The following is a 25,734-nucleotide window of genomic DNA, read 5'->3' as shown; positions in this document are numbered from 1 at the left end:
TGTCTACAACACCTGGATCATTATTAGTGTACGAGTTCTTGGTTCATGAATTGGTTTAATCAAAACCAGAAAAGGGGAAAACAGGAGAGAGCAGAGTTCACAGGTAACCGTCCACATTTCCTGGCCCAACACCTAGTCAGGAAGGTGTCCCCCCCCCAACTCGCCCACTGCTCCCCCTGTTGAAGGCATGCCCTCTTCCCTTCAGGGCCAGCTAGGGAATGGGAAGGGACCCCTTGGTCCTCTGGCAACTTCTGTCCCCCTCCCGCAAAAGAAACCTCTCTGGGCGGGGGCCGAGGGCGGGGCTCCTCCCCGATTCATCATTGGGGGGGGGCTGAGCTCGGGGCGCTCCGCTTTGCAAGGGTCGCAGGGAACTGAGCTGGGCTCCGAGAGAGTAGAGGAAAGGAAGGAGGGGGTGGGACCAGCCCTCCCCCCCCTGCAAAAGCCCCTCCCCCTCCCTGGAGTCATTTCCTGCAAGCGGGGGAAGGGGGGGAGGTTTCGCCTGCCTCCCGCCCCGTGCAAGGGGGCGCCTCCCGGGATGCGGTGAGTCTCCTCTCTCCCCCCCCCCTTGGGAGAAAGGGGTCCCAGGGCTGCAGCGGGAGGGTGCATGGGGGGGGGTCAGGGAGAGGAGGGTCCTGCCCCCTCCTTCCTCTGCACGGTGGTCTCCCTTGGGATGCTGGGAAAAGGCAGGCAAAGAACCCCCTTTCAGGTTGAGGAAAGATGGGCAGAGATTGCAGCCAGGTGGAAACATTCTGAGCAGCTCCCCTTCCCAGACTTCTGGGTCCTTGCAACTCCCAGAATGGCCCAGGAGTGGTTTGGGTCCTGGAAACACCGGTCTCTGGGGTCAGAGGCCTTGGGAAAGAGGGGTGGGTGCGGGGGGGGGGCTCTGTGGGGAGGGTATGCTCCAGCCCAGGAACTCCCACCAGATGCACTTTCTGGGGCCGCCCTGCCCCCCCAAACACAAGAGGACCCCCTCTGCCAGCCTCCCCACCCCAGAGGGTCTGAAGGGAAGGAGGCGGTTCTTCAGATTTGTGGGGGGTCTAAGTGAACCCTCATGGGAGCCCCTTCAGTAGAATGGACAACCAATGCAGCTGTTTTAAAACTGGAATACAGTGGTACCTCGGGTTACATACGCTTCAGGTTACATATGCTTCAGGTTACAGACTCCACTAACCCAGAAATAGTACCTCGGGTTAAGAACATTTCTTCAGGATTAGAACAGAAATCATGCTCTGTCAGCGGGGCAGCAGCAGGAGGCCCCATTGCCTAAAGTGGTGCTTCAGGTTAAGAACAGTTTCAGGAGGTCCAGAACAAATTAAGTACTTAACCCGAGGTACCACTGTATTGGGATGTTTAGCTGGTGATATACTGTACTACGATGTTGAAAACCAGGCATCGTCCGGCCCTAAAAAAGATGCCAGACTCATTAGAAAGGGTACTTGATGATACTGTCAATATTATTTTTTTAAAAAAACCTTGAACTTTGAATTATAGGATTTTAATAAAATAAGAATGATAATAAGATCAATTTTATAACAGAAAGACAAATTCCTTTGTAGGATTTGCTAGCCGCTTGAATAAGGACAGACAGAACTTAGCAGAAGGCCAAGAGGTTCCTTCCGATTTCTTGGAGGCTTCCTGAGAACACAGATGGATGAGCAAGACTCAGCTGGCCCGGAAGCAGGAAGGGGCCATGCCATCAAGACTGGGAGCAGTGAGGGATTCTGGGAAAGCTCTGTGAAGAAGATCCTGGGTGAGGAGGACACCCTCCACTCTGATATGAAGAGCCAGCAGTTCAGGCAGTTCTGCTACCAGGAGGCCAAAGGACCCCGAGAGGTTTGCAGCCAGCTCCACCACCTTTGCCATCAGTGGCTGAAGCCAGAAAGGCACACGAAAGCTGAGATGCTGGACCTGGTGGTCTTGGAGCAGTTCCTGGCCGTCCTTCCACCGGAGATGGAGAGCTGGGTGAGGGAATGTGGAGCGGAGACCAGTTCCCAGGCGGTGGCCCTGGCCGAAGGATTCCTCCTGAGTCAGGCAGAGGAGAGAAAGCAGGCAGAGAGAAAGCAGGTGAGAGAGACTGTCCTCTGGATACGCCCAAGGGGCTCTGAACAGAAGGGAGAGTATCCTGAATTCCTCTACTAAGCTTTCGGAAAGCATCCCCAAATGGTTTTCCCTTCCTCATTCCTTTTCTAATATTTCTCTCCATCCTCTGTTCTGAATCCTTGTTGCTCTTTCAGGGAAAGATTCTCTTTGCAGAAATGGGCCTGGATTCCTGTGAGGCAGAGAAGACTCCGTTGGTCAGGAGAGACAGGCCAATAGGTAAGGAGGAAGGAGATTTTTCTCCCTTTGGTTGCATGTTATGGATTTAGGAACTAATCTGTGGGTTCCTTTCATCTTTTGGGGGAAGACACTTGGGGCCAAGAGAAGGCCCTCTGCCTGGTCCTCTGTAGCTTTACTCCTCGCAGTGAGGGAACTGCCAGAAGGCCCTCGGAGCTGGACCTCAGCGTCCGGGCTGAACGATTGGTGTGGAGACGCTCCTTCAGGTCTACAGGGCCGAGGCTGTTTAGGGCTTCAAAGGTCAATACCAACATGTTGAATTGTGCTTGGAAACATACTAGGAGCCAGTGTAGGTCTTTCAGCACCAGTGTTATATGGTCCCAGCAGCTTCTCCCAGTCACCAGTCTGGTAGCCTCCTTCTGGCTTAGTTTCTGAGTCACCTTCAGAGGTACCCGCGCATAGAGCGCACCGTCTGTAGTTAGAGGTGCACTGCTTCACCTCGATGAAAAGCATGTGCTAATGGCCACTTCCCTTTGTCTCTCACAGGTGACAGAATGATGCTGCCAAGACCCCTTCTTCCATCTTTGCATGGAGGCAGAGGAGAAACATCAGCTCTGGAACCAGATCAGGTAGGGAGAAGGAGCATTGCGGGCAAGGAGGCTATGAGATGGGGCAGCCAGCGTTTTCTCTCCTCCTTCTCTTGACTCCTATCAAAACTGCCCTATACAGAGGCTTAAAATGCCAAGCAAAAACTTTATGTGCTGAGAATGATGAACAACCACCTTACCTTAACTAACATTTTCATGTTATTTATCATCTTTATTTATTTATTTATAAGTTTACCATTTAATGCTAAAATAGGCTTCCAAACAGTTGAGAAACTGTGGCCAGAATTCACCTCACAAGTCCCATCTGTTGCACTATAGGGCTTTCCCCCTCCAGAAGAGTAGACGGGGAGAGGAAAGGGGGGAATGTTGAGCAGAGAGAATAATCTGAAGAACACCAGGTGGAGTTCCACCCATTTACACAAAGATGAATACCCATAATTAAAATGCACAATAAAACAATCCCATTAAAACCGTAGGGCAACAAACAGACACAAAACCGCAGCACAAAGTGTAGAAGATGATCTTTCTGCTGTCTGAGAGCAAGACTTTTCTCTTCTTCTTTTAGGGTCTAGTCTGCTTTGAAGATATAGCTGTTCATTTTGCAGACGAGGAGTGGGCGTTGCTGGATCCTGACCAGAGAGCTCTGCATAAGGAAGTCATGGAGGAGAATGGTGGGATCATGAACTCTCTCGGTAAGGCTCCCTGTTGGATCATGATATCTCTTTCGGAATTTAAGATCCCTTGGGAAGAATCTGGGAGAGGAGGAGACTTAGTCAGTTGTGGGAGGGCAGGGCCTTCAGTCCCCACAACTGGCTCGTAGGCGCCAGACCCAGAGGGAAGTATTGCTGTGCTCACTAGGCCTGACACTTCTGAGCAGCCTGTTGCTTCTCATAAAGAGTTAACTTCACTTACTCCGTGTGATTTATTGCTGCCCCACTCCTGATACTCAGGTTCCAATACATATGTTCATTAATGCCTGTCAACAAAAGCAGTGAAGCCTGTTGTAAGGCCTTACTTTTAATTCCCTTCAGTTCTTCTTGTGTCCCAAGCATTAATTAGCAAAGTTCAATAAGAGGAAATCAAAAAGGAAGATCAAACACTCTTTCAGTACGCGACAGTGGCTGCCAGAACTCTAATAGTGCAGAATTGGAAGACATCAAAAATCCCAACTATAAACGAGTGGCAATATAAATTATTTGATTATTTAGAATTGGCAAAAATGACACAGAAAATAAGAAATCAAAAAGACATAGAGTTTAACAAAGATTGCAATAAATTTATGACATATATGGAAACAGAAGTAAAAAATCCAAAAAGCACAGTAGGTGTGACGTAACACTTGTGATGTAAAGAGTTTTCTGAGGAAAAGAAACTGCAGATAAAAAATCATATAATATATTCTGAAACCGAGATGAAGGGAAGTCAATTGGTGTTGTGTGTTATTTAGTAAATGTAAACTAATCTGTATCTTAGGAGATTTCTTTCTCTTTTTTTTCCTCTTGTTATTATTTGTCTTTCTTTATGTATGTCTTTTCTGTGTGTATGTATTATGTATGTTTCTTTTGTTTGTTTTAATGTTTGATGAAATAAACGGCTGTGATCCGTTTCTTTCTTTGTTGCAGATGCTGATGAATCAGAGATTAAGAACCAGGGAGACCATGACCATGTCTACGCCATGGAGAAGCCATGTAAATATTCTGAGTGTAGAGAGAACGTCAGTCAAAGCTCCCATTCCACTTCCCTCCAAAGAAATCCATTGGGGAAGAAATCCTATCCATGCTTGGAATGTGCGAAGAGCTTCAGTCAGAAAGAGAGTCTCACTTCCCATCAAAGAATTCATGCAGGGGAGAAACCATATCAGTGCATGGAATGTGGGAAGAGGTTCTGTCGGAGTGCCCATCTCACTTCCCATCAAATAAGTCATACAGGGGAGAAACCATATCAGTGCTTGGAATGTGGGAAGAGCTTCAGTCGGAAGTTCAATCTCACAGTCCATGAAAGAATTCATACAGGAGAGAAACCATATAAATGCTTGGAATGTGGACAGAGTTTCACCTGGAAGGATGGTCTTACTTCCCATCAAAGGATTCATACAGGGGAGAAACCATATCAGTGCTGGGAATGTGGAAAGAGCTTCACCCGGAAGGAAAGTCTCACTTCCCATCAAAGGATTCATACAGGGGAGAAACCGTATCAGTGCTTGGAATGTGGAAAGAGCTTCAGTCGGAAGTTCAATCTCACAGTCCATGAAAGAATTCATACAGGAGAGAAACCATATCAATGCTTGGAATGTGGACAGAGCTTTGGTCAGAAGACCAGTCTCATAGGCCATGAAAGATGTCACAGTGGGGAGAAACCAGGAAATGGCTGTATATGAATTAAATTTTCAGAGACTTTGATTAATATGTTCAACGCGGACCCTGAGTTCCACTTCTGAAGGCCTTCTGCCAGTTCCCTGATTGTGGGAAGTGAGGTTACATGGAACAAGGCAGGGGGCCTTTTTGATAGTGTCACCCGCCTTGTGGAACTCCCTCTTGTTAGATGTTAAGAAAATAAACAGCTATCTGACTTTAAGATAGGGAAGTTTTTAATGTTTGTTGGTTTTACTGTGGTTTCTTGAATTGTTAGAAATAATAATGGTAATGGCTTTATAGGTCAAAACCTTTGAATTGGGTGTGGAAGCTAATTGGCGTCCAGTTCAGTTGGGCCAGGATCGTTAATGCCTGTCAAAATAGGTCGTAAGCACTGTAATACCTAGAGGTCCCTCTCCTTAGGACAGACAGAACTGGGCAGAAGACTAAAGGGATTCATTCCTTCCGATATCTTGGAGGCTTCCTGAGAGCCCAGGGGGATGAGCCAGACTCAGCTGGCCCAGAAGCAGGAAGGGGCCATGCCATCCAAACTGGGAGCAGTGGGGGGTTGATTCCGGGCCGTGTCTAGCCCTCCTAGAAGGGAAGTGACCCCACCAGATGTGATGGCAACTGAAGGGATTTCTGTGAGATGAATCTGCCTGTTTCCTCCTGCCTTTTGGTGCTTTTGGTCAAGGAAGGAATTTAGAACTGTGGTTGACTGACTACAATTTTCACACCAGGCTGGGGGGGGATGTGTTTCTAACCCTGGGGTCCTCAAGAGCTGCTCTCCCTCCTACCCCAGGCAAGAGCCCCCATCACCTTGGAGTGGCCCCATGTGCCCAGGCCATTGGACCATTTCAGGTCTCAGGTGTCCAGCATTGCCCTGGCAACCTCGCCTTCAGTGAGGAAGAGCATCCCCAAATCCTCTTCTTAGGATTGGTGAGAAGGACATTCTCTGCTCAGATGTGCAGTTCTGCTACCAGGAGGCCAAAGGACCCCGAGAAGACTGCAGCCAACTCCACCACCTTTACCATCAGTAAAGTACCATTGGTACTTCATGAACTGGGGTAGGATAACTCTCCCTCAGAGGCCTTATTTCACTTCAGATAACTCTTCAGTGTGAGCACAAAACCTACATCTAATGTGGAAAGATCTGTAGCCTGAGCAAAGACTCTTGACAATGGGTAGTCAAACTAAGGCCTGGGGGCCGGATTTGGCCCAATCGCCTTCTAAATCTGGTCCGAGGGAATCAGTGTTTTTACACAAGTAGAGTGTGTGCTTTTATTTAAAATGCATCTCTGGGTTATTTGTGGGGCATAGGAATTCATTTCTTCCCCCAAAATATATTCCGGCTCCCCACAAGGTCTGAGGTACAGTGGACCAGCTCCCTGCTGGAAAAGATTGCTGAGCCCTGTATTAGGCTTTATCACCCCCACCCCCCATGTGTAACGGAGATTCAGTAAACAGAGACATCCATAGACAAATACTCATTGCATTGCGAACAGCAAATCGTTGAACCTTGTCATTAAACTTGACCAACCTCCTTGTTTTCTGCGGCTTCCCTGTGAAGTACCTGGTAAAAACGTGTGTTGTTTCGTCATTGAGCGTTCTTGCCTGTCATCTTTTAAGACTTAAATTTGAATCAGTAGAGCACTGAAAAGTCTCTTAAGAATCATGAGTCATTAATTACCCTGCTAAATGCTGGGTTTTCGTATGATGGGGGAAATAAAAACAAATTTAAAGCATGGGTTTGAAAGGAAGGGGGAGTAGATCGCAATGTATAAGCCATGTGGGGAGGGCGCGGGTTGTGTCCTTGCCCGGCCAGCTTTTCCTCGTTTATTTTGGCCAAGGGAGGGAGCAGCTCAGAGCCCAGCCAGGATACAGCATCTCTGGATGTGCGCAACGCACGGGGCTCCTCCTGGGCGCCTGCTTTGCAGAGGGGAAGGGCAAGCTGGGGGCGCTTGGCTTCGCCAGGGTGACACGGAACGGAACCGGATTCCTAGAGAGGACAGAAAGAAAGGTGCGGGGGGGGGGACCAGGTCCTCCCGATCCAAAGCCCCTCCCCCTCCCTAGTCACTTCCTGCAAGGGGGGGGGGCGGTGGATGTTTTGCGTGTCTCCTTTGCCCGCTTTGCTGCCTGGGTGGCTCCTGCTGCAATCGGGTGAGTCTCCTCTCTCTCTCCTCCCTTTGGGGGTCCCAGGGCTGCAGGCGAGGGTGCAGGGGGGCCGTGTCCAGGTCATGCGTGCCCCCCAGGATTCTGCACCCCCTCCTTGCTCCCTGCAAAGCCGGGGGGGGGGCGGGTGGTTTTGCAGGAGGGCTGCAACCCTGTTCTTCCTTCATAGCCAAGGCTGCTCACCGCTTTGTGGGGAAGCAATGGCTTTCACCCGCCCAGACTTGAGTTTGCTGCCATAGCAGAGGAGTCTCCTGGGGGTCCAGAGCCCCGTCTAGTCCTCTTGAGTCTCAGTCAGTCAGGCTGGAGTCAGTCTTCGCCCCTCTTGGGGGAGGAGAAAGAGCAGGGAGGAGGGGGGGCTGGGCCAGGGAGGGGTCAGGGCCCCCCTGCAGGAGTGGGGGGTCTCTTCCTGCTTGGGGGAGGAGGCGGGGTGAATCCACTTCTTAAGAAACCTTCCCTGGACACAGAGATCCTAACTAACTCCCGGCCAGTGGCTAAGCTCCCTTTCGTCACCAAGGGTCTTGAGTAAGGGGTCGCTGACCAGATCCAGGCTCTTTGGGAAGAAACTGATTTTCTGCCTCCATTTCAATGACCCAGATGCAAGCGAACCCTCCCTTGTCCTCCAGTAAGAAGAAAAGCTTTCCCCCCCCCACCCGTTCATCAGGCAGGGAACTTATCCAGACTCCTGGCTGACCCAGGTGCGCCCGTTCAGGTGTCCAAATGATCTTCTGAGACTGACCAGGAAGCCCTGAAGAGAGAACCACCAGAGGTCTCCCTGCCCAAGGAATCCAAGGGAGCAGGAGAGGCCCTGCTGGGAAGGAAGCAAAGCTGTGCTGGGGTGAAAGGGGCAGGCCCCCCCCCCAGTGCTGGGAGTTACTGGGAGACCCTCTTCCCACCAGCTGTAATTCCTGAGTTCCCTGGCAAGGAGGACGGTTGCCTAGCCGCTCCAAGGGAACCTCTCCCAGCCGCGCTCAGCACCCTTTACAAACTACGGTTCCTGTGGTTCTATGGACTCTTTAAAGGGGTCTCATCCTGCTTTACAGATGCAGTGCAGGGGGAGAGCTGGGAGTGTGTGTTGTCTTTTTGGAATAACTTTTAATGGAGTTTTATAACAAGGATCATGGGAATAATGAAGGATACAAAGAAATTGTTCAAGTCTTCTCATTTGTGTATCACAAAAATAGTGCAATAAGTAGTAATGAAAGGACTAAAACAGTGTAAAGATTGGCAAAGGATCTTAGCGAGATTCATTTGGCAGGGAAAAAGACCACGAATAAAAATGAAAATACTGGTAGATTAAAAAGAAAGAGGGGGTTTTTCTTTACCAGATTTGAGTTTATATTACGAAGCGGCTTGTTTAACGTGGGTGAAAGACTGGATAAAGCTAGAGCATACTGATATCTTGGATTTAGAGGGCTTTGATAACAGGTACGGGTGGCACTCGTACCTGTGGTACGAAAAGGTGAAAGTTCATAGAGGCTTTCTAAATCATATAATTAGAGCAGTGTTTCCCAACCGGTGTTCCGCGGCACACTAGTGTGCCGCAAGACGTTGCCTGGTGTGCCGTGGGAGGGAGGCGGGCGAGTCCGGCGGCGAGAGGCGGGGCGGCGGCGGCGGCGAGCACACGCGGGGCGGCGAGCGAGCTCCCTCCCAAATCCCATCGCCGCTTGCTTCGGCCGGCCGCCCCGTGCCGCCGCCCCAAGCCTCGCGCGCCCAGCGGGAGCTCCTGCCGGGCGCGCAAGGCTTGCAGACACTCGCCCAAAGCATGGGGAGCCCTCCGGAGGGCTCCCTGTGCTTCGGGCAACAGGCTGCCGCCCCAAGCCTTGCGCGCCTGGCGGGAGCTCCTGCCGGGCGCGCAAGGCTTGCAGACACTCGCCCGAAGCACGGGGAGCCTTCCGGAGGGCTCCGCGTGCTTCGGGCAACAGGCTGCCGCCCCAAGCCTTGCGCGCCTGGCGGGAGCTCCTGCCGGGCGCGCAAGGCTTGCAGACACTCGCCCGAAGCACGGGGAGCCTTCCGGAGGGCTCCGCGTGCTTCGGGCAACAGGCTGCCGCCCCAAGCCTTGCGCTCCTGGCGGGAGCTCCTGCCGGGCGCGCAAGGCTTGCAAACACTCGCCCGAAGCACGGGGAGCCCTCCGGAGGGCTCCCTGTGCTTCGGGCAACAGGCTGCCGCCCCAAGCCTTGCGCGCCTGGCGGGAGCTCCTGCCGGGCGCGCAAGGCTTGCAGACACTCGCCGAAGCACGGGGCACCCTCCGGAGGGCTCCGCGTGCTTCGGGCAACAGGCTGCCGCCCCAAGCCTTGCGCGCCTGGCGGGAGCTCCTGCCGGGCGCACAAGGCTTGCAGACACTCGCCCGAAGCACGGGGAGCCCTCCGGAGGGCTCCGCGTGCTTCAGGCAACAGGCTGCCGCCCCAAGCCTCGCGCGCCCAGCGGGAGCTCCTGCCGGGCGCGCAAGGCTTGCAGACACTCGCCCGAAGCACGGGGAGCCCTCCGGAGGGCTCCCTGTGCTTCGGGCAACAGGCTGCCGCCTCAAGCCTTGCGCGCCCAGCGGGAGCTCCTGCCGGGCGCGCAAGGCTTGCAAACACTCGCCCGAAGCACGGGGAGCCCTCCGGAGGGCTCCGCGTGCTTTGGGCAACAGGCTGCCGCCCCAAGCCTCGCGCGCCCAGCGGGAGCTCCTGCCGGGCGCGCAAGGCTTGCAGACACTCGCCCGAAGCACGGGGAGCCCTCCGGAGGGCTCCCTGTGCTTCGGGCAACAGGCTGCCGCCTCAAGCCTTGCGCGCCCAGCGGGAGCTCCTGCCGGGCGCGCAAGGCTTGCAAACACTCGCCCGAAGCACGGGGAGCCCTCCGGAGGGCTCCGCGTGCTTTGGGCAACAGGCTGCCGCCCCAAGCCTCGCGCGCCCAGCGGGAGCTCCTGCCAGGCGCGCAAGGCTTGCAGACACTCGCCCGAAGCACAGGGAGCCCTCCGGAGGGCTCCCTGTGCTTCGGGCAACAGGCTGCCGCCCCAAGCCTTGCGCGCCTGGCGGGAGCTCCTGCCGGGCGCGCAAGGCTTGCAGACACTCGCCCGAAGCACGGGGAGCCCTCCGGAGGGCTCCCTGTGCTTCGGGCAACAGGCTGCCGCCCCAAGCCTTGCGCGCCCAGCGGGAGCTCCTGCCGGGCGCGCAAGGCTTGCAGACACTCGCCCGAAGCACGGGGAGCCCTCCGGAGGGCTCCCTGTGCTTCGGGCAACAGGCTGCCGCCCCAAGCCTTGCGCGCCTGGCGGGAGCTCCTGCCGGGCGCGCAAAGCTTGCAGACACTCGCCCGAAGCACGGGGAGCCCTCCGGAGGGCTCCCTGTGCTTCGGGCAACAGGATGCCGCCCCAAGCCTTGCGCGCTGGGCGGGAGCTCCTGCCGGGCGCGCAAGGCTTGCGGACAGCTTCCTGAAGCCTGGAGAGCAAGAGGGGTCAGTGCGCACCGATGCCTCTTGCTCTCCAGGCTTCAGCGAAAGCCTGCATTCGCCCCATAGGACGCACACACATTTCCCCTTTATTTTTGGAGGGGAAAAAGTGCGTCCTATGGGGCGAAAAATACGGTACTTTCTTTGTGTTTATTTGATGCCTATTAAAGAGAGTTACTTTATATATAGTCAATATAGGCACAGAGTTAATTTTTTAAACATTTTCTAATGGTGGTGTGCCTCGAGATTTTTTTCATGAAACAAGTGTGCCTTTGCCCAAAAAAGGTTGGGAAACACTGAATTAGAGGACCATTATTTCAAGTATGGGAAAGAAATAAGAACCTGCTGGAAAAGAAAACCCCATGGTGGATCTCACCAATAGATGTCTTAACTGTCAAAAAAACTAACATGGAGGGGGGGAAAGCTACCTATGAAGATCTTATCAATAAAACTGATCAGGGCATAAAACTCAAGCCCTATGAGGAGGTAAAGAATGTACTCACGGGGTGGCTGCAGTACCATCAAGTGAATGATCTGTTAAAAGATGATAAAACGAAACTGCGATTTGAAGATACAAAATCTAAATTTAATGTGAAATGACAGAAGGTAAAAACAAAACATTATCTAGGATGTGTGACCTCTTACTGGATTGGTATACAAAAGACGAAGAGGTGAAGGAGGCCATGATAAAATGGGCCATAGATATTGGTTACAACATTGACTTTGTAAAGTGGCAAGAATTGTGGAATGTAAATATGAAATTCACAGCGTGTACGGCACTAAGGGAGAACCTCTGGAAGGTGATTTATAGGTGGCAGATCAAGATGATAAATTATGCTGAACTAGCTAGAATAACAGGAAGACTAAGAGACCAGGATGACCAGAAGTTTCATGAAAATTGGAACAAATATCTGACGTATATAAGAGATAAGTATAGAACTTCGATGACTCTGGCAGGGTTGGAACAACTCTAACAGTGTTTGGCAAATATGTAAAGGAGATAAAACACATAACTTTAGAAATTATCTGATACTTACCAATGAAGTGAAGGGAAGTCCGAGGCTCGGCGGAGCCCAAAATAACTGTGTACTATATATGATTCTTGTAACAGCTATGTTATATGCAATTTATGTAATCTAGACTGTATATATATATATAATCAATGGAAAACCAATACAAATTTATATACAAAAAAATAAAATAAAAAAAATAGTGCAATAAGTTTATAGGAATATCTACAACATATAGTTCATTATTAGAGGTCAGACAGTGTCTGAGTTCTTGGTTTGTGGTAGAAATGGTTCTACAATAGGAGGTAAAAGGCTTAACTTGGTTTCTGTTCTTCCCTCTCATTCTTTTACTTAGTTATGACCAGGGTTACACTTAAAAACTTTTAATACAGCACAGCTTCCTTCTCAACCTTTGATTCCTGAGTGAGGGGCACTTTTCGTCCATCCGCCTCTCTCTCAGCCGCCCTGAGGTATTTCCCACAGACCCAGGGGATCCTCTCAGGCCTTGTTCTTGGTTTGGGGGTCTTCTTTTCCTGGCAGATCTCTCCCCTCCTGACTGGAAGGAGACCCTGGTTTACTCCATCTTCCCACAGCTTCTCCCTCTCCTGCCTCCTCAGACTCAGCCCTCCAGATTAATTCCTGCCTCCATACTCTCCCCAGACGCTCCACTGGGTCGTCTTCCTCTCTAAGCTGCTGCAAGGCTCCTTCTCCTCAGAAAACCCTCCCAATCCCCATCTCCCCTCTCAGATCAGAGCCAGTTCTCCCTCAGACAGAACCGCTCCAAATAATAATAATAATAATAATAATAATAATAATAATAATAATAAACAGTAATAAAATCCCCACCTCTCCTCTCAGATCAGGCTCTCTCCCTCCTTGGATTTTCCCTCCAAAAGGGCTGGCAGCCAATCAGAGAGAGAGAGAGCGAGAGGCTCCCGCCCTCTGCTGGAACCTCGGAGTCTCCTCCCCCCACACTCTGCTCTGGCTCCGAGGGAAAATACCTCATGGGATGAAGCAAAAGGAGAAAATTAGGAAGAAGAAAGGATACAGATAAATTGACCGAGTCTTCTCTTGTCATTTGTATATCACAGAAATAGCACAATATGTTGATGGGAATATCTACAACATATGGTTCATTATTAGAGGTCAGTGTCTGAGGAATATGTTTAAACAAAACCAGAAAAAGGGGAAGCAGCTGAAGAGGGGTGCTTAGAGACACAGTAGGAATGTGAGCCCTTCTATACTTGCTTTTTAGCACTGTTCTTTGGCCCTCTGACCTAAGAAAAAGGGACTCCACCCCAGTAACAGATAGGTAGCTGTGTTGGTCTGCCATAGTCAAAACAAAACAAATTCCTTCCAGTAGCACCTTAAAGACCAACTAAGTCAGTTCTTGGTATGAGCTTTCGTGTGCATGCACACTTCTTCAGATACACTGAAACAGAAGTCACCGGACCTTTCTATATAGTGAGAAGGTGGGGAGGGGTATTACTCAGAAGGGTGGTGGGAATGGGTGATTGGCAGATAGCTGTGATGAGCCTGTTGACGACTCTTAACGACTGCAATAGGTCTTACAGGAAAAAGCAAGGGGTGAAAAGGTGAAAAATGGCTTTGTCATGTATAATGAGATAAGAATCCAAGGTCTTTGTTCAGACCAGGTTTTTCCATGGTTTTGAGTTTGGTGATAAGTTGTAATTCAGCAGCTTCTCTTTCCAGTCTATTTCTGAAATTCCTTTGTAGTAAAACAGCTACTTTGAGATCTTGTATAGAATGTCCTGGGAGATTGAAATGTTCTCCTACTGGTTTCTCTGTCTTGTGATTCCTGATGTCCGATTTATGTCCGTTTATTCTTTGGCGTAAGGTCTGGCCTGTTTGTCCAATATAGAGAGCTGAAGGACACTGTTGGCATTTTATGGCATACACAATGTTAGACGATGAACAATTAAATAGTCCCGAGATGGTATGTGTGATGTTGTTGGGGCCAGTAATGGTGTTGTCCGGGTGTATGTGGCAGCAAAGTTGGCATCTGGGTTTATTGCAGGCTCTGGTGCCAGTGTCCGTGTTAGGTCTGGTTGTAGTATTATTGTGGGTTAGGAGTTGTTTAAGACTGGGTGGCTGTCTGTAGGCAATGAAAGGTCTTCCTCCCAGAGCTTGAGAAAGAGAACTGTCATTGTCCAGGAGAGGTTGTAGATCTCTGATGATGCGTTGTACTGTTTTAACTTGGGAGCTGTATGTGATCTCTTAGGTGAGAGTCTCTGTCTGTAGTGTCACTACGTTACAGCCGCATCTGTTCCAATTCTACAGACAGAGACTCTCACCTAAGAGATCTACAGCAAACCTTTTTAGAACTAAAATACCCAACAGATGAAGTTAGACAACAGATCAACAGAGCCAGACTGATACCCAGAGAGAACTTGCTGCAAGACAGACCCAAAAAAGAAAATAACAGAACACCTCTAGTCATCACATACAGCTCCCAAGTTAAAACAGTACAACGCATCATCAGAGATCTACAACCTCTCCTGGACAATGACAGTTCTCTTTCTCAAGCTCTGGGAGGAAGACCTTTCATTGCCTACAGACAGCCACCCAGTCTTAAACAACTCCTAACCCACAATAATACTACAACCAGACCTAACACGGACACTGGCACCAGAGCCTGCAATAAACCCAGATGCCAACTTTGCTGCCACATACACCCGGACAACACCATTACTGGCCCCAACAACATCACACATACCATCTCGGGACTATTTAATTGTTCATCGTCTAACATTGTGTATGCCATAAAATGCCAACAGTGTCCTTCAGCTCTCTATATTGGACAAACAGGCCAGACCTTACGCCAAAGAATAAACGGACATAAATCGGACATCAGGAATCACAAGACAGAGAAACCAGTAGGAGAACATTTCAATCTCCCAGGACATTCTATACAAGATCTCAAAGTAGCTGTTTTACTACAAAGGAATTTCAGAAATAGACTGGAAAGAGAAGCTGCTGAATTACAACTTATCACCAAACTCAAAACCATGGAAAAACCTGGTCTGAACAAAGACCTTGGATTCTTATCTCATTATACATGACAAAGCCATTTTTCACCTTTTCACCCCTTGCTTTTTCCTGTAAGACCTATTGCAGTCGTTAAGAGTCGTCAACAGGCTCATCACAGCTATCTGCCAATCACCCATTCCCACCACCCTTCTGAGTAATACCCCTCCCCACCTTCTCACTATATAGAAGGGTCTGGAAACTTCTGTTTCAGTGTATCTGAAGAAGTGTGCATGCACACGAAAGCTCATACCAAGAACTGACTTAGTTGGTCTTTAAGGTGCTACTGGAAGGAATTTGTTTTGTTTCCACCCCAGTAGTGTTTCGTGAGAACATTGGAGAATCCAAATGCTAGAAACTGAGGCAGAAGCAGGAAAGCAATGGGCCCTGAATTGGGGGAGGGAGGGAGGGAGGGAGAGCAACCCTAGAGGACCCCAAAGTTGGCAGGTTGGCTGGCTTCTGTCTCTTCTCAGGAGACAAGGAAGAGAGTTCTTTGGGGAGGAAGTCAAAGGGCAGGAAGGGTGCAGAACCTGCTGTGGCTGAACAGACTATAGCCTAGTGTCTAATTTACACTCGTACAAATGACTCGCTTGTCTATCACAGTTCTGACTTCTTTCACTGATTGAAAACACTGAAAGACAGGAGCAAATAGGCTGATTCATCCGACAGAAATTGTCTAGGTTTCCTGCACATTTTGTATAGTAACTTTTCTTCTAGGAGGACTAGATGCTGACTTCTCCTTCTCCCTTTTTGAAGGCAGTTCAGAGTCTGGGCTGTAGTCCAGCCCAGCCCTGGTTCTTAGCAAGACTCATCCACGCTTGCTCAGGGAACTTTATTCTTCCTGTGGCCATGTATCTGTTTCATAACAGAACAATGTATTTGCTTTGTAGGATTTGTAGACACTTAGGACAGACGGAACTGGGCAGAAGAACAAGGGCTTTCTTCTGATCTCTTGGAGGCTTCCTGAGAGCCCAGATGGATGAGCAAGAGTCAGCTGGCCCAGAAGCAGGAAGAGGCCATGCCATCAACACTGGGAGCAGTGAAGGATTGTGGGAAAGCTCTGTGCAGAAGATCTTGGGTGAGGAGGACACCTTCAGCTCAGATGCGCAGAGAAAAAAGTTCAGGCAGTTCTGCTCCCAGGAGGCCGAAGGGCCCCGAGAGGTTTGCAGCCAATTCCACCACCTTGACCGTCGGTGGCTGAAGCCAGAAAGGCACACGAAAGCTGAGATGCTGGACCTGGTAATCTTGGAGCAGTTCCTGGCTGTCCTTCCGCCAGAGATGGAGAGCTGGGTGAGGGAATGTGGAGCAGAGACCAGTTCCCAGGCGGTGGCCTTGGCCGAAGGTTTCCTCCTGAGTCAGGCAGAGGAGAGAAAGCAGGCAGAACAGCAGGTGAGAGAGACTGTCCTCTGGATACTCTTGGGCTCTGAACATGAGAGAGTATCCTGAAACTCCCCAACCTTTTTTTGGAAAGCACCCAAGGAATGATATCTGATACCCTAAAATGCATCTCCCATTCCTTTTCTATTCTTTCTCTCCATTCTCTGTTTTCAATCCTTGTTGCTTTTTCATGAAAAGGATCTGTTTGCAGAAATGGACCCGTATTCCACTGAGGAAGAGAAGACTCCATTGGACACCAAAGAAAGACCACTGGGTAAGGAGGAAGGAGCTTTTTCTCCATTTTGTCACATTCTGTGGATTTTGAAACTAACCTGTGTGTTCTTTTCATCTTTTGGGGAAGGACACTTGGGGCCAGGAGCTCAAATGTCAAAATTCATTCAGTAGGTGAGACTTTTTCTGAGGCCCACCTGTAATTAGAGATGCACTGCTTCACTGCTAAGAAAAGCATACGCTAATGGCCGGCCACTTGCTTCTGCCTCTCACAGGTAACAGAATGATGCCAGGAAGACCTCCTCATCCATCTTTGCATGGAGGCAGCGGAGAAACAGCAGCTCTGGAACCAAATCAGGTAAGGAGAATGAAGGATTGTGGGGAAAGAGGTTTAGAGATGGGGCACCAAGGGTTCTCTCTCCTCCTGATGGCGGGCAAAGAGGCTCCTGCTCTTGACTTCTGTCAAAATTGTCCTTAACAAAGGCTGTAAAGGCCATTCCAGAAGGTTTATGTGCAGAGAATTATGAACAACCACCTCACGTTCACCAGCCTTCTGAAGGATGCTAGTATTATTTATCAGTCGTTGCAGTTTTATTTATCAATTTAACTTTTAATGCTAAGATAAGCTTCTAAACAAATGACAAACCATTAAACCGTGGCCAGAATTCACCTCACAAGTCCCATCAGTTGCATTATAGGGCTTTCCCCCTCCTTCCCCTCCTTGTGGCCCCCTGCACCCCTGAAGTTGGCTTTAATGGAACACTCCTGCAGGCCTATGACCTCCTCCGGCAACTGGAAGGGCTACACAGCATTCCTGGGAAGGGGTCCTGGTGTTCTGGGACTCACAGCTGCTCTCTTGTGAACAGAGTAAAAGCAGCGTAGACGGAGGAGAGGAGGTATCTGGGCATACCTACTTTATTTCTACTAATTACAGATTAAAGAACATAACAAACACGTATGAGAGGAGCAGCCCTCATACAGACATCCAGTCTTGTCACAAGACAGAGCAGAAAGAAAAAGTACAATAGTACCAGAGACGGAAGTCACACAGACAGGCTTCCTTTCTCACAGAACAGAAAGTAAACAATAGAATGAGATGATCTTTGCAATGGGAGGAGTGAAACACTAACATCCTCCCCCGTTTCATGATAACCATTGCAATATCTAGTACATCAGCAATCTATGTACATATACATCCAGTTGTTCTCTGTTAACAACTTTAGACAACAAATCAGCAGGAATTTCCTTCCCTGCCATGTAGGACACGTTTATGAGTCCTCTCTGGATACAATCCGTTGCATGACATAGCTTGATCTGCAAGTACTTGGTTCTTTAGGGCATGGGGAAGGTTTTCCCGCTCCAGAACAGTAGACGGGGAGAGGAAAGGGGGGAGTGTTGAGCAGAGAGAATGATCTGAAGAACAGCAGATGAAGTTCCATCCATTTACACAAAGATGAATGCCCATCCTTAAAATACACAAAATAAACAATTTACAATTCCGTTAAGACCTTAAAATGTGCATCCATAATTAATATGCACAGCAAAACAATCCCATTAAAACAGAACAGCAATGAACAGGCAGAAAGCAGCAGAGCACTCTGTTGTAGATAATCTGTTGGCCGTCTAAGAGGAAGACTTCTCTCTTCTTTTAGGGTCCAGTGTGCTTTGAAGATGTAGCTGTTCGTTTCACAGATGAGGAGTGGGCTTTGCTAGATCCTGACCAGAGAGCTCTGCATAAAGAAGTCATGGAAGAGAATTGTGGGATCATGAACTCTCTCAGTAAGGCTCCCTCTTGGATCATGATGTATGTTTTGAAATTCAATACATATCTATATATGATGGACCTCCAATATTTTGATGGAGCTCAACAGCACCACCTACAGCATCTGCGATTCTGACACCCTCACAATGAACCCTGAATGGAGGGCTATCTGCTCTTCTGTCTCTGAATATTCTTCCTCCAGTTTCCCCTTTTAAAGCCCTTCGTCTCTCTGAACTAAAAGAGGTATGAAGAAGAAGGAGCAGAGACAGTTGTGCTGACAGAAGGGAAGGACCCATGAGAAGAGGAGGCTTAGTCAGTTGGGGGAAGGCAGGGACTTGAAGTTGCCATGACTTCCTCATAGTGGCAAAGTCTATGGGCATTGTTCTTGTGCTCACTGGGCCTGACACTACTGAGCAGCCTGTTTGTTCTCATAAAGAGTTAACTTCATTTATTCCATGTGATTTATTCCTGACACTCAGGTTCCTATTAACGCCTGTCGACAAAAGCAGTGAAGCCGGTTGTAAGACCTTACATTTAATTCCCTTCTGTTCTTCCTTTGTCCCAAGCATTAATTAGCATTGTTCAATAATCAAGGGTTGCATTTCTTCCTGAGTCTGTGATCTGTTTCTCTCTTTGTTGCAGATGGTAATGAATTGGAAATTAAAAACGAGGGAGACCATGACAATGTCTACCCAATGGAGAAGCGATGTAAATATACAGAGTGTAGAGGGAACTTTAGTCAAAGCTCCCATTCCACTTCCCTTCAAATAAATCCCTTTGGGAAGAAATCCTATCAGTGCTTAGAATGTGGAAAGAGCTTCATGCAGAAAGAAAGTCTCATGACCCATAAAAGAATTCATACAGGGGAGAAACCATATAAGTGCCTTGAATGTGGAAAGAGCTTCGCCTGGAAGGAAAGTCTCACCACCCATCAAAGAATTCATACAGGGGAGAAACCATATCAGTGCATGGAATGTGGAAAGAGCTTTGCCTGGAAGGAAAGTCTCACTTCTCATCAAAGAATTCATACAGGGGAGAAACCATATCAGTGCATGGAATGTGGAAAGAGCTTCGCCTGGAAGGAAAGTCTCACCACCCATCAAAGAATTCATACGGGGGAGAAACCATATCAATGTTTGGAATGTGGGAAGAGTTTCAGTCAGAGTGCCCATCTCACCACGCATCAAAGAAGTCATAAAGGGGAGAAACCATATCAGTGTTTGGAATGTGGGAAAAACTTTACCCAGAAAAAGAGTCTCAGATCTCATATAAAAATTCATAAAGGGGAGAAACCCTATCAGTGCTTGGAATGTGGAAAGAGCTTCAGTCGGAAAGAAAGTCTCACTTCCCATCAGAGAATTCATACAGGGGAGAAACCATATCAGTGTTTGGAATGTGGAAAGAGCTACAATCAGAGATCCAATTTTAAGTCACATCAAAGAATTCATACAGGGGAGAAACCATTTCAGTGTTTGGAATGTGGAAAGAACTTTAGTCAGAATGCTATCCTGAAGACACATCAAAGAGTTCATACAGGGGAGAAGCCATTTCAGTGTTTGGAATGCGGAAAGAACTTCAGTCAGAAATTAACTCTTAGTTTCCATCAAAGAATTCATACAGGGGAGAAACCATATCAGTGCTTAGAATGTGGAAAGAGCTTTAGTCAGAGGACCAATCTCACAGCCCATCAAAGGATTCATACAGGAGAGAAACCATATCATTGCCTGGAATGTGGAAAGAGCTTCACCCAGAAGGAAAGTCTCACGAACCATCAAAGAATTCATACAGGGGAAAAACCATATCAGTGCTTGGAATGTGGAAAGAGCTTCACCCAGAGATTAACTCTCAGTTTCCATCAAAGAATTCACACAGGTGAGAAGCCCTATCAGTGCTTAGAATGTGGAAAGAGCTTTAGTCAGAAGCCCCATCTCACAGCCCATCAAAGAATTCATACAGGTGAGAAACCATATCAGTGCTTGGAATGTGGAAAAAGCTTCACCCGGAAGGAAAGTCTCACTCCCCATCAAAGAATTCATACAGGGGAAAAACCATATCAGTGCTTGGAATGTGGAAAGAGCTTCACCTGGAAGGAAACTCTAACTTCACATCTAAGAATGCATACCAGTAGTGGTAGCAGTAGTCATTTTATAACAGTCAGTGACCAGTATCAAGATAAAAACACCAATTACAAGATTGAATAGTTTAGAACAAAGTTGAGTAGAACAAAATAAAATAGTATAAAATCACATGCAGTGGTACCTCGGGTTAAGTACTTAAATAGTTCCAGAGGTCCGTTCTTAACCTAAACTGTTCTTAACCTGCAGCACCACTTTAGCTAATGGGGCCTCCTGCTGCCGCTGCGCCCCCGGAGCACGATTTCTGTTCTCATCCTGAAGCAAAGTTCTTAACCTGAGGTACTATTTCTGGGTTAGCAGTGTATGTAACCTGAGGCGTATGTAACCCGTGGTACCACTGTACACATAGAAAGTTCTCTTTTGTCATTTATCTGTCAGAAAGAAGTTCATTCTGAAATGGTCACTGTAATCAGGTTTACAGAGACACTCAGAAAGTAGATTGACTTGATAAGTCATAAGACATCAATAAAACCTTTTCTACCCAACTCATTGAGAGCCAAAGATAAGGTTCAGGAAATGAGCTCTAAATCACGAGAGTTTACAAGGCAGAAGCTTGACAGTGGAATGAAAGAATAACATCACTTAGTGCATCTGTTGAATAAAGTTTGCCTTACTACTGTATTTTTCCATGTATAAGACTATAATTTTTCCTAAATTTTTCAAGTTTAAAATAAGGAGTCGTCTTATACATGGATAGTGCATAGTGCATTTTAATTTGGGGTAAAAAAACAGGGGTTGTCTTATATATGGTGGTGCCTTACACATGGAAAAATATGGTATATGCTGGGTCCTATGATGGACTACAGTTCAACTGGCCAAGAGACATATGAGGACTTTATCAGGGGATCAAGTGGTCATATAGACTTAATCAACGTGGATCCTCCAAACTACTACAATCAAGCTCAGAGAGTCTTACTATCCTTTAGGACCTCCCAAAATTCCCTCACTGCTACATCGCACAAAGCCTATGTTGATTTCCAAAGGAATTTTCCCAGTATGAGTCTTTTAACAACCTGATTTTATCACCACTAATTCTTCACTTTAAAGCAGCCAGATCCCAGAAATATAAAAGGACTCCAAAGAGGAGAACATAAAGGAGCTTAAGCAAATCGTCTCAAGAAGAACCAGAGGACCCAATTAAGAATAAATATGCCCTAGAGGAGAATTTGATCATCCCACTTAAAGATTGCATACCAGGAGAATCATAGAAACACAGTGGGAAGGGGCTACAGGGGCCATCTAGTCTAACCCACTACAGTGCTGGAGTTTCAACTAAAGCATGCATGGCAGATGGCTTCTGGTGCTGCTCTGCCTTAATGGAGGCAGCTCCCAAGACAGCGGGAGATTGTTATTGAAGGAAAAATAAGGATAATTGAGGGTAATTATCCTTGCAAATTCCCCCCAGGGACAGGGGGAACAGGCTCCACTCACAGTTCATCTATGTACATGCCTCTTGCTCCGTCATGGAATGCGGGAGGCCGGGAGTGCAAAAGAACTTCGCCTGCCAATAACCCTCCTATGCCGCCATTAGGAAGCAGAGGTTCTCCTGTTAATTAGAGTTTAATTTGGACTAAAGTACAGGTGCGTGCGAGAAGAGATGTAATCATAAACTGTGCAATTGAATCAGCTGCAAGGTTGTTAAGGTCTGAACTTGAAAGAAGACTTCAATCAGTGTAAACGACGGTGTGGGGGAGGGGAGTCTATGGTCTTTAAATAAAGTTGCATTTTTTACAGATATGATTTGGCAACCCTCCCTGAAATGCTAGTTCAATTATGTATGTATAGGTGAAGCTGGATTTCAGTTATGGAGTATAATACCAAGTGAAACTGTGTGTGTTATAAAGAAAGAAGGAAAAAGGAAAGCTCTATTCAGCAGAAGGTTTATGATGGAAATTTAGAGCTGACTTCCCTATTCTCTATTATTTGTGGACTGAATGCTAAAAAGACTTGGAATTTAATTTAATTGGAAATATATTTGCTTACTGTATTTTTGGCTGAATGGAGAGATGAAATGAATCTGTGGACTTGCCAAGGAAGGTTCATTACTGAGCTATTTGAAGTTTGTCAGATCACTCCCTCCCAGGCTGAGAGAAAAAAGGCGAAACAGGATATTTACTGGAACAGTGTGATTTTTGCAGCTGCTGTCAAACTTGCAGAACAGTGAATCACAGGACGGAGAAATAGAGAACTTCTGAAACAACAATGGGATATTGGCTCCTCCCAAGTCATGATGGAGAGCGGCAACGGCTGGGAAAAGATAGATTTAATATTTTACAAGGACAGGAAGGAACACGGACAGAATAATTGACACACACAGGAGGACATAGTTGGAATGCTTCACTTACAGCTATATAAATAATTTGATATTTAACACGAATGGATGTTGTTTATATTGCAGATGCTGTAGAAGGGATTGTTATTTCAACTGAGGTGTAATTGAGATGAATAAGATTTTGGAACGCAGAAATAAAGTAAATCTTCAAACCATCAATTCTAGTATGCGGGAGCTCACCTAAATTATATAATTTGGCATTTGAATGATTGGGATAAGTAATTGTATTATAATTTGGCATTGTTATAATGAGGCTTTCATTGAATTAGTGTAATTGAAAACTAATAAAAATTACTGTAAGGAAAAAAAGCATGCATGACAGATAGTCATCCAACCTCTTGCTTAAAAACCCACAAGGAAGGAGAGTCCACCATCAGAATGTTCTGTCTCATGTTTAGTACGAACCTTCTTCCTTGTAACTGGAAGCCATTGATTTGGATCCTACCCTCTGGAGCAGTGAAAACAAGCTTGCTCCATCTTCCATGTGGCCCTTGATCATCTTGGTCACATGTTCTAGCTTGCCAATATCCTTAAATTGTAGTACCCAAAACTGGACACAGAACTCTAGGGGAGTCTGACCAAGTTAGATTAAAGCATGACTATTTCTTCCCTCAATCCGGGGACAATGCTTCGGGGACAATGCTTCTATTGATGCAGCCTAGAATAGGATTAGCTATTTTTGCTGCTGCATCACACTGCTGAAGAGAAGTGAGAGTGGATGAATGAAAAGCCTTGTGAGGGGTACATGGGTGTTCTGTCCATGGGAAATTGAAGACCGCACCAGCAAGAGGACTTCCATAGCGCCCAGATCCTCAGCTGTCAGGATGGGGTGGGGAGGCAGAATCAGCACCATGGAGAGGGACAAAGGAGCCTGCTTCAAGACCACAGCTAGCAATCCTGCAGCAGAGGCAGAGCAGTTAGCAGTGGCCTGGAGTTACCAATGAATCTCCCTGACATCTAGTGGGAGGGGTTCCGCAGGGAGGGTTGTGTCAGCAGTGGTCTGGAGTTACCCAAGAATCTGGCTTGCTATTGGCTGGCTTGAGGCCACACTCCCTGAATGCCCCACCTGGGCAGTTAAAGGACCGGTTCCTCCTCTGCAACCACTGGCTTCCTCTTGGTCCCTAAAGTGGGTGATACTGCCCCATGAAGGGTTTTTTCCTGGGGGACACTAAGAGGCAAAGGTGTGGCAGTGTACAAAACTCTCAGACTTTGAAGAACTCTTCTGAATAATGCTTTTATATGGTAGGGGGCACTGAGGAGGACTGGGGGCCAGTGGCCGAAAAATGTTTGGTGCCCTAGGATCTGGAGTTTCAGGCTCAGGATTTTTCCCAGAGTCTCAGTCCTCTGAGCAGCCTGTAGACCAGTGGATTGAGGTGGCAGTGGTGTCTTCCTGGGCTTCAAGGAAGGAGATACAGGCTCCCGAGACTCTGGCTTCTCATGGGATGGGTCAGGGAATGAATTTGTTTCTGGGCTGCCATTAATGGAATACTCTGCCTCTGAGGATTCCTAGAAAAGGGAAAGAATATATAAGCTAAAAAGCCTTGTCCCATTAGAGTCTTTGCACTGGCATTTCTACCTATCCTGGGGAATCTGGGTCACTCTACCTACAGAACTGATACCTGTGCTTAGCTTGAGGAAATTACTTGGCACAAGAAAACTAGAATGGAAATTATTTAGCAGCTTCCAAACAACGATTGATACTTCATGAATAGGGGTAGGGTATCTCTCACGCAGGGGCATTATTTCAACTCAGATAACTCTTCAGTGTGAGCGCAAAATTTACGTCTGATGTGAAAAGAGCTGTAGCCTGAGCAAAGACTTTTGACCAAAGGACTCCTGCTGGAGAGGAACTATTTACATTCATTGCGTGAGAAATTGGCCTGTGTTCAGCCAAGTGCTGTAGGGGGGGTCACCAACTGGGCACATGCAGGTGCCATGGCACCTACTAATCTTTCCCAGGTGCTCCTGTGCAGGTGTCCCAGACCCTAATAATTTTAACCCCCCTCCTTCTACTGTTCTTTTAAGCTGCTATATTTGGATCCTCTGTCTTACTGGTTTCCTCCAAAAGGCAGGACTGTGATTGCCTGATATTGTTCCCTCCAAAATGTATCCTGTCCCTATAAATGTAGCTCTCCCCTCCTCAGGTCTCAGTCTTGTTGCTTTAATAAAGAAGTGTTACTAGAGAACTCTCTCCAGCATATGATGTCAAGAGAGCTGAAATCACAAACCCCAGTCACAACAGTCACCAACTGGGTGCATGCGGGTGCCATGGCACCTACTAATCTTTCCCAGGTGCTCCTGTGCAGGTGCCCCAGACCCTGATGATTTTAACCCGCCCCCCTTCTACTGTTCTTTATGTTAGATTCAGTAAACAGAGACATCCATAGACAAATACTCATTGCATTGCGAACAGCAAATCGTTGAACCTTGTCATTAAACTTGACCAACCTCCTTGTTTTCTGCGGCTTCCCTGTGAAGTACCTGGTAAAAACGTGTGTTGTTTCGTCATTGAGCGTTCTTGCCTGTCATCTTTTAAGACTTAAATTTGAATCAGTAGAGCACTGAAAAGTCTATTAAGAATCATGAGTCATTAATTACCCTGCTAAATGCTGGGTTTTTGTATGATGGGGGAAATAAAAACAAATTTAAAGCATGGGTTTGAAAGGAAGGGGGAGTAGATCGCAATGTATAAGCCATGTGGGGAGGGCGCGGGTTGTGTCCTTGCCCGGCCAGCTTTTCCTCGTTTATTTTGGCCAAGGGAGGGAGCAGCTCAGAGCCCAGCCAGGATACAGCATCTCTGGATGTGCGCAACGCACGGGGCTCCTCCTGGGCGCCTGCTTTGCAGAGGGGAAGGGCAAGCTGGGGGCGCTTGGCTTCGCCAGGGTGACACGGAACGGAACCGGATTCCTAGAGAGGACAGAAAGAAAGGTGCGGGGGGGGGGGACCAGGTCCTCCCGATCCAAAGCCCCTCCCCCTCCCTAGTCACTTCCTGCAAGGGGGGGGGGCGGTGG

The 25,734-nt window shown here is 47.9% G+C and overlaps 1 protein-coding gene across 4 annotated transcripts in view; it reads left to right on the top strand.

Annotated features, from left to right (window-relative positions):
- Positions 1 to 336: 336 nt before the first annotated feature.
- Positions 337 to 25,734, top strand: part of LOC309325917 (uncharacterized protein) — a 93,783-nt gene continuing 68,385 nt past the window's right edge. Inside the window, exons 1-7 of one of the 4 annotated variants that reach the window (XM_081834294.1) lie at positions 338 to 540; positions 1,557 to 2,064; positions 2,235 to 2,316; positions 2,821 to 2,903; positions 18,147 to 18,273; positions 18,899 to 20,520; positions 20,745 to 23,904. In XM_081834294.1, coding sequence (XP_081690420.1) covers positions 1,648 to 2,064; positions 2,235 to 2,316; positions 2,821 to 2,903; positions 18,147 to 18,273; positions 18,899 to 20,457 — 2,268 coding nt within the window. In that variant the 5' untranslated portion in view covers positions 338 to 540; positions 1,557 to 1,647 and the 3' untranslated portion in view covers positions 20,458 to 20,520; positions 20,745 to 23,904. Of the gene's footprint in view, positions 541 to 1,556; positions 2,065 to 2,234; positions 2,317 to 2,820; positions 2,904 to 7,300; positions 7,394 to 15,776; positions 16,276 to 16,461; positions 16,538 to 16,769; positions 16,853 to 18,146; positions 18,274 to 18,898; positions 23,905 to 25,734 lie in introns of those variants that run through there. The other 3 variants (XM_081834295.1, XM_081834293.1, XM_081834296.1) reach the window with 3 other exon arrangements.

The sequence above is a fragment of the Podarcis erhardii genome (genome assembly GCF_964252035.2).
Source record: "Podarcis erhardii genome assembly, chromosome: 12".
Lineage (NCBI taxonomy): Eukaryota > Metazoa > Chordata > Lepidosauria > Squamata > Lacertidae > Podarcis > Podarcis erhardii.
The sequence above is the reverse complement of the archived record's forward strand: the minus strand, read 5'-3'. Positions and strand labels throughout refer to the sequence as shown.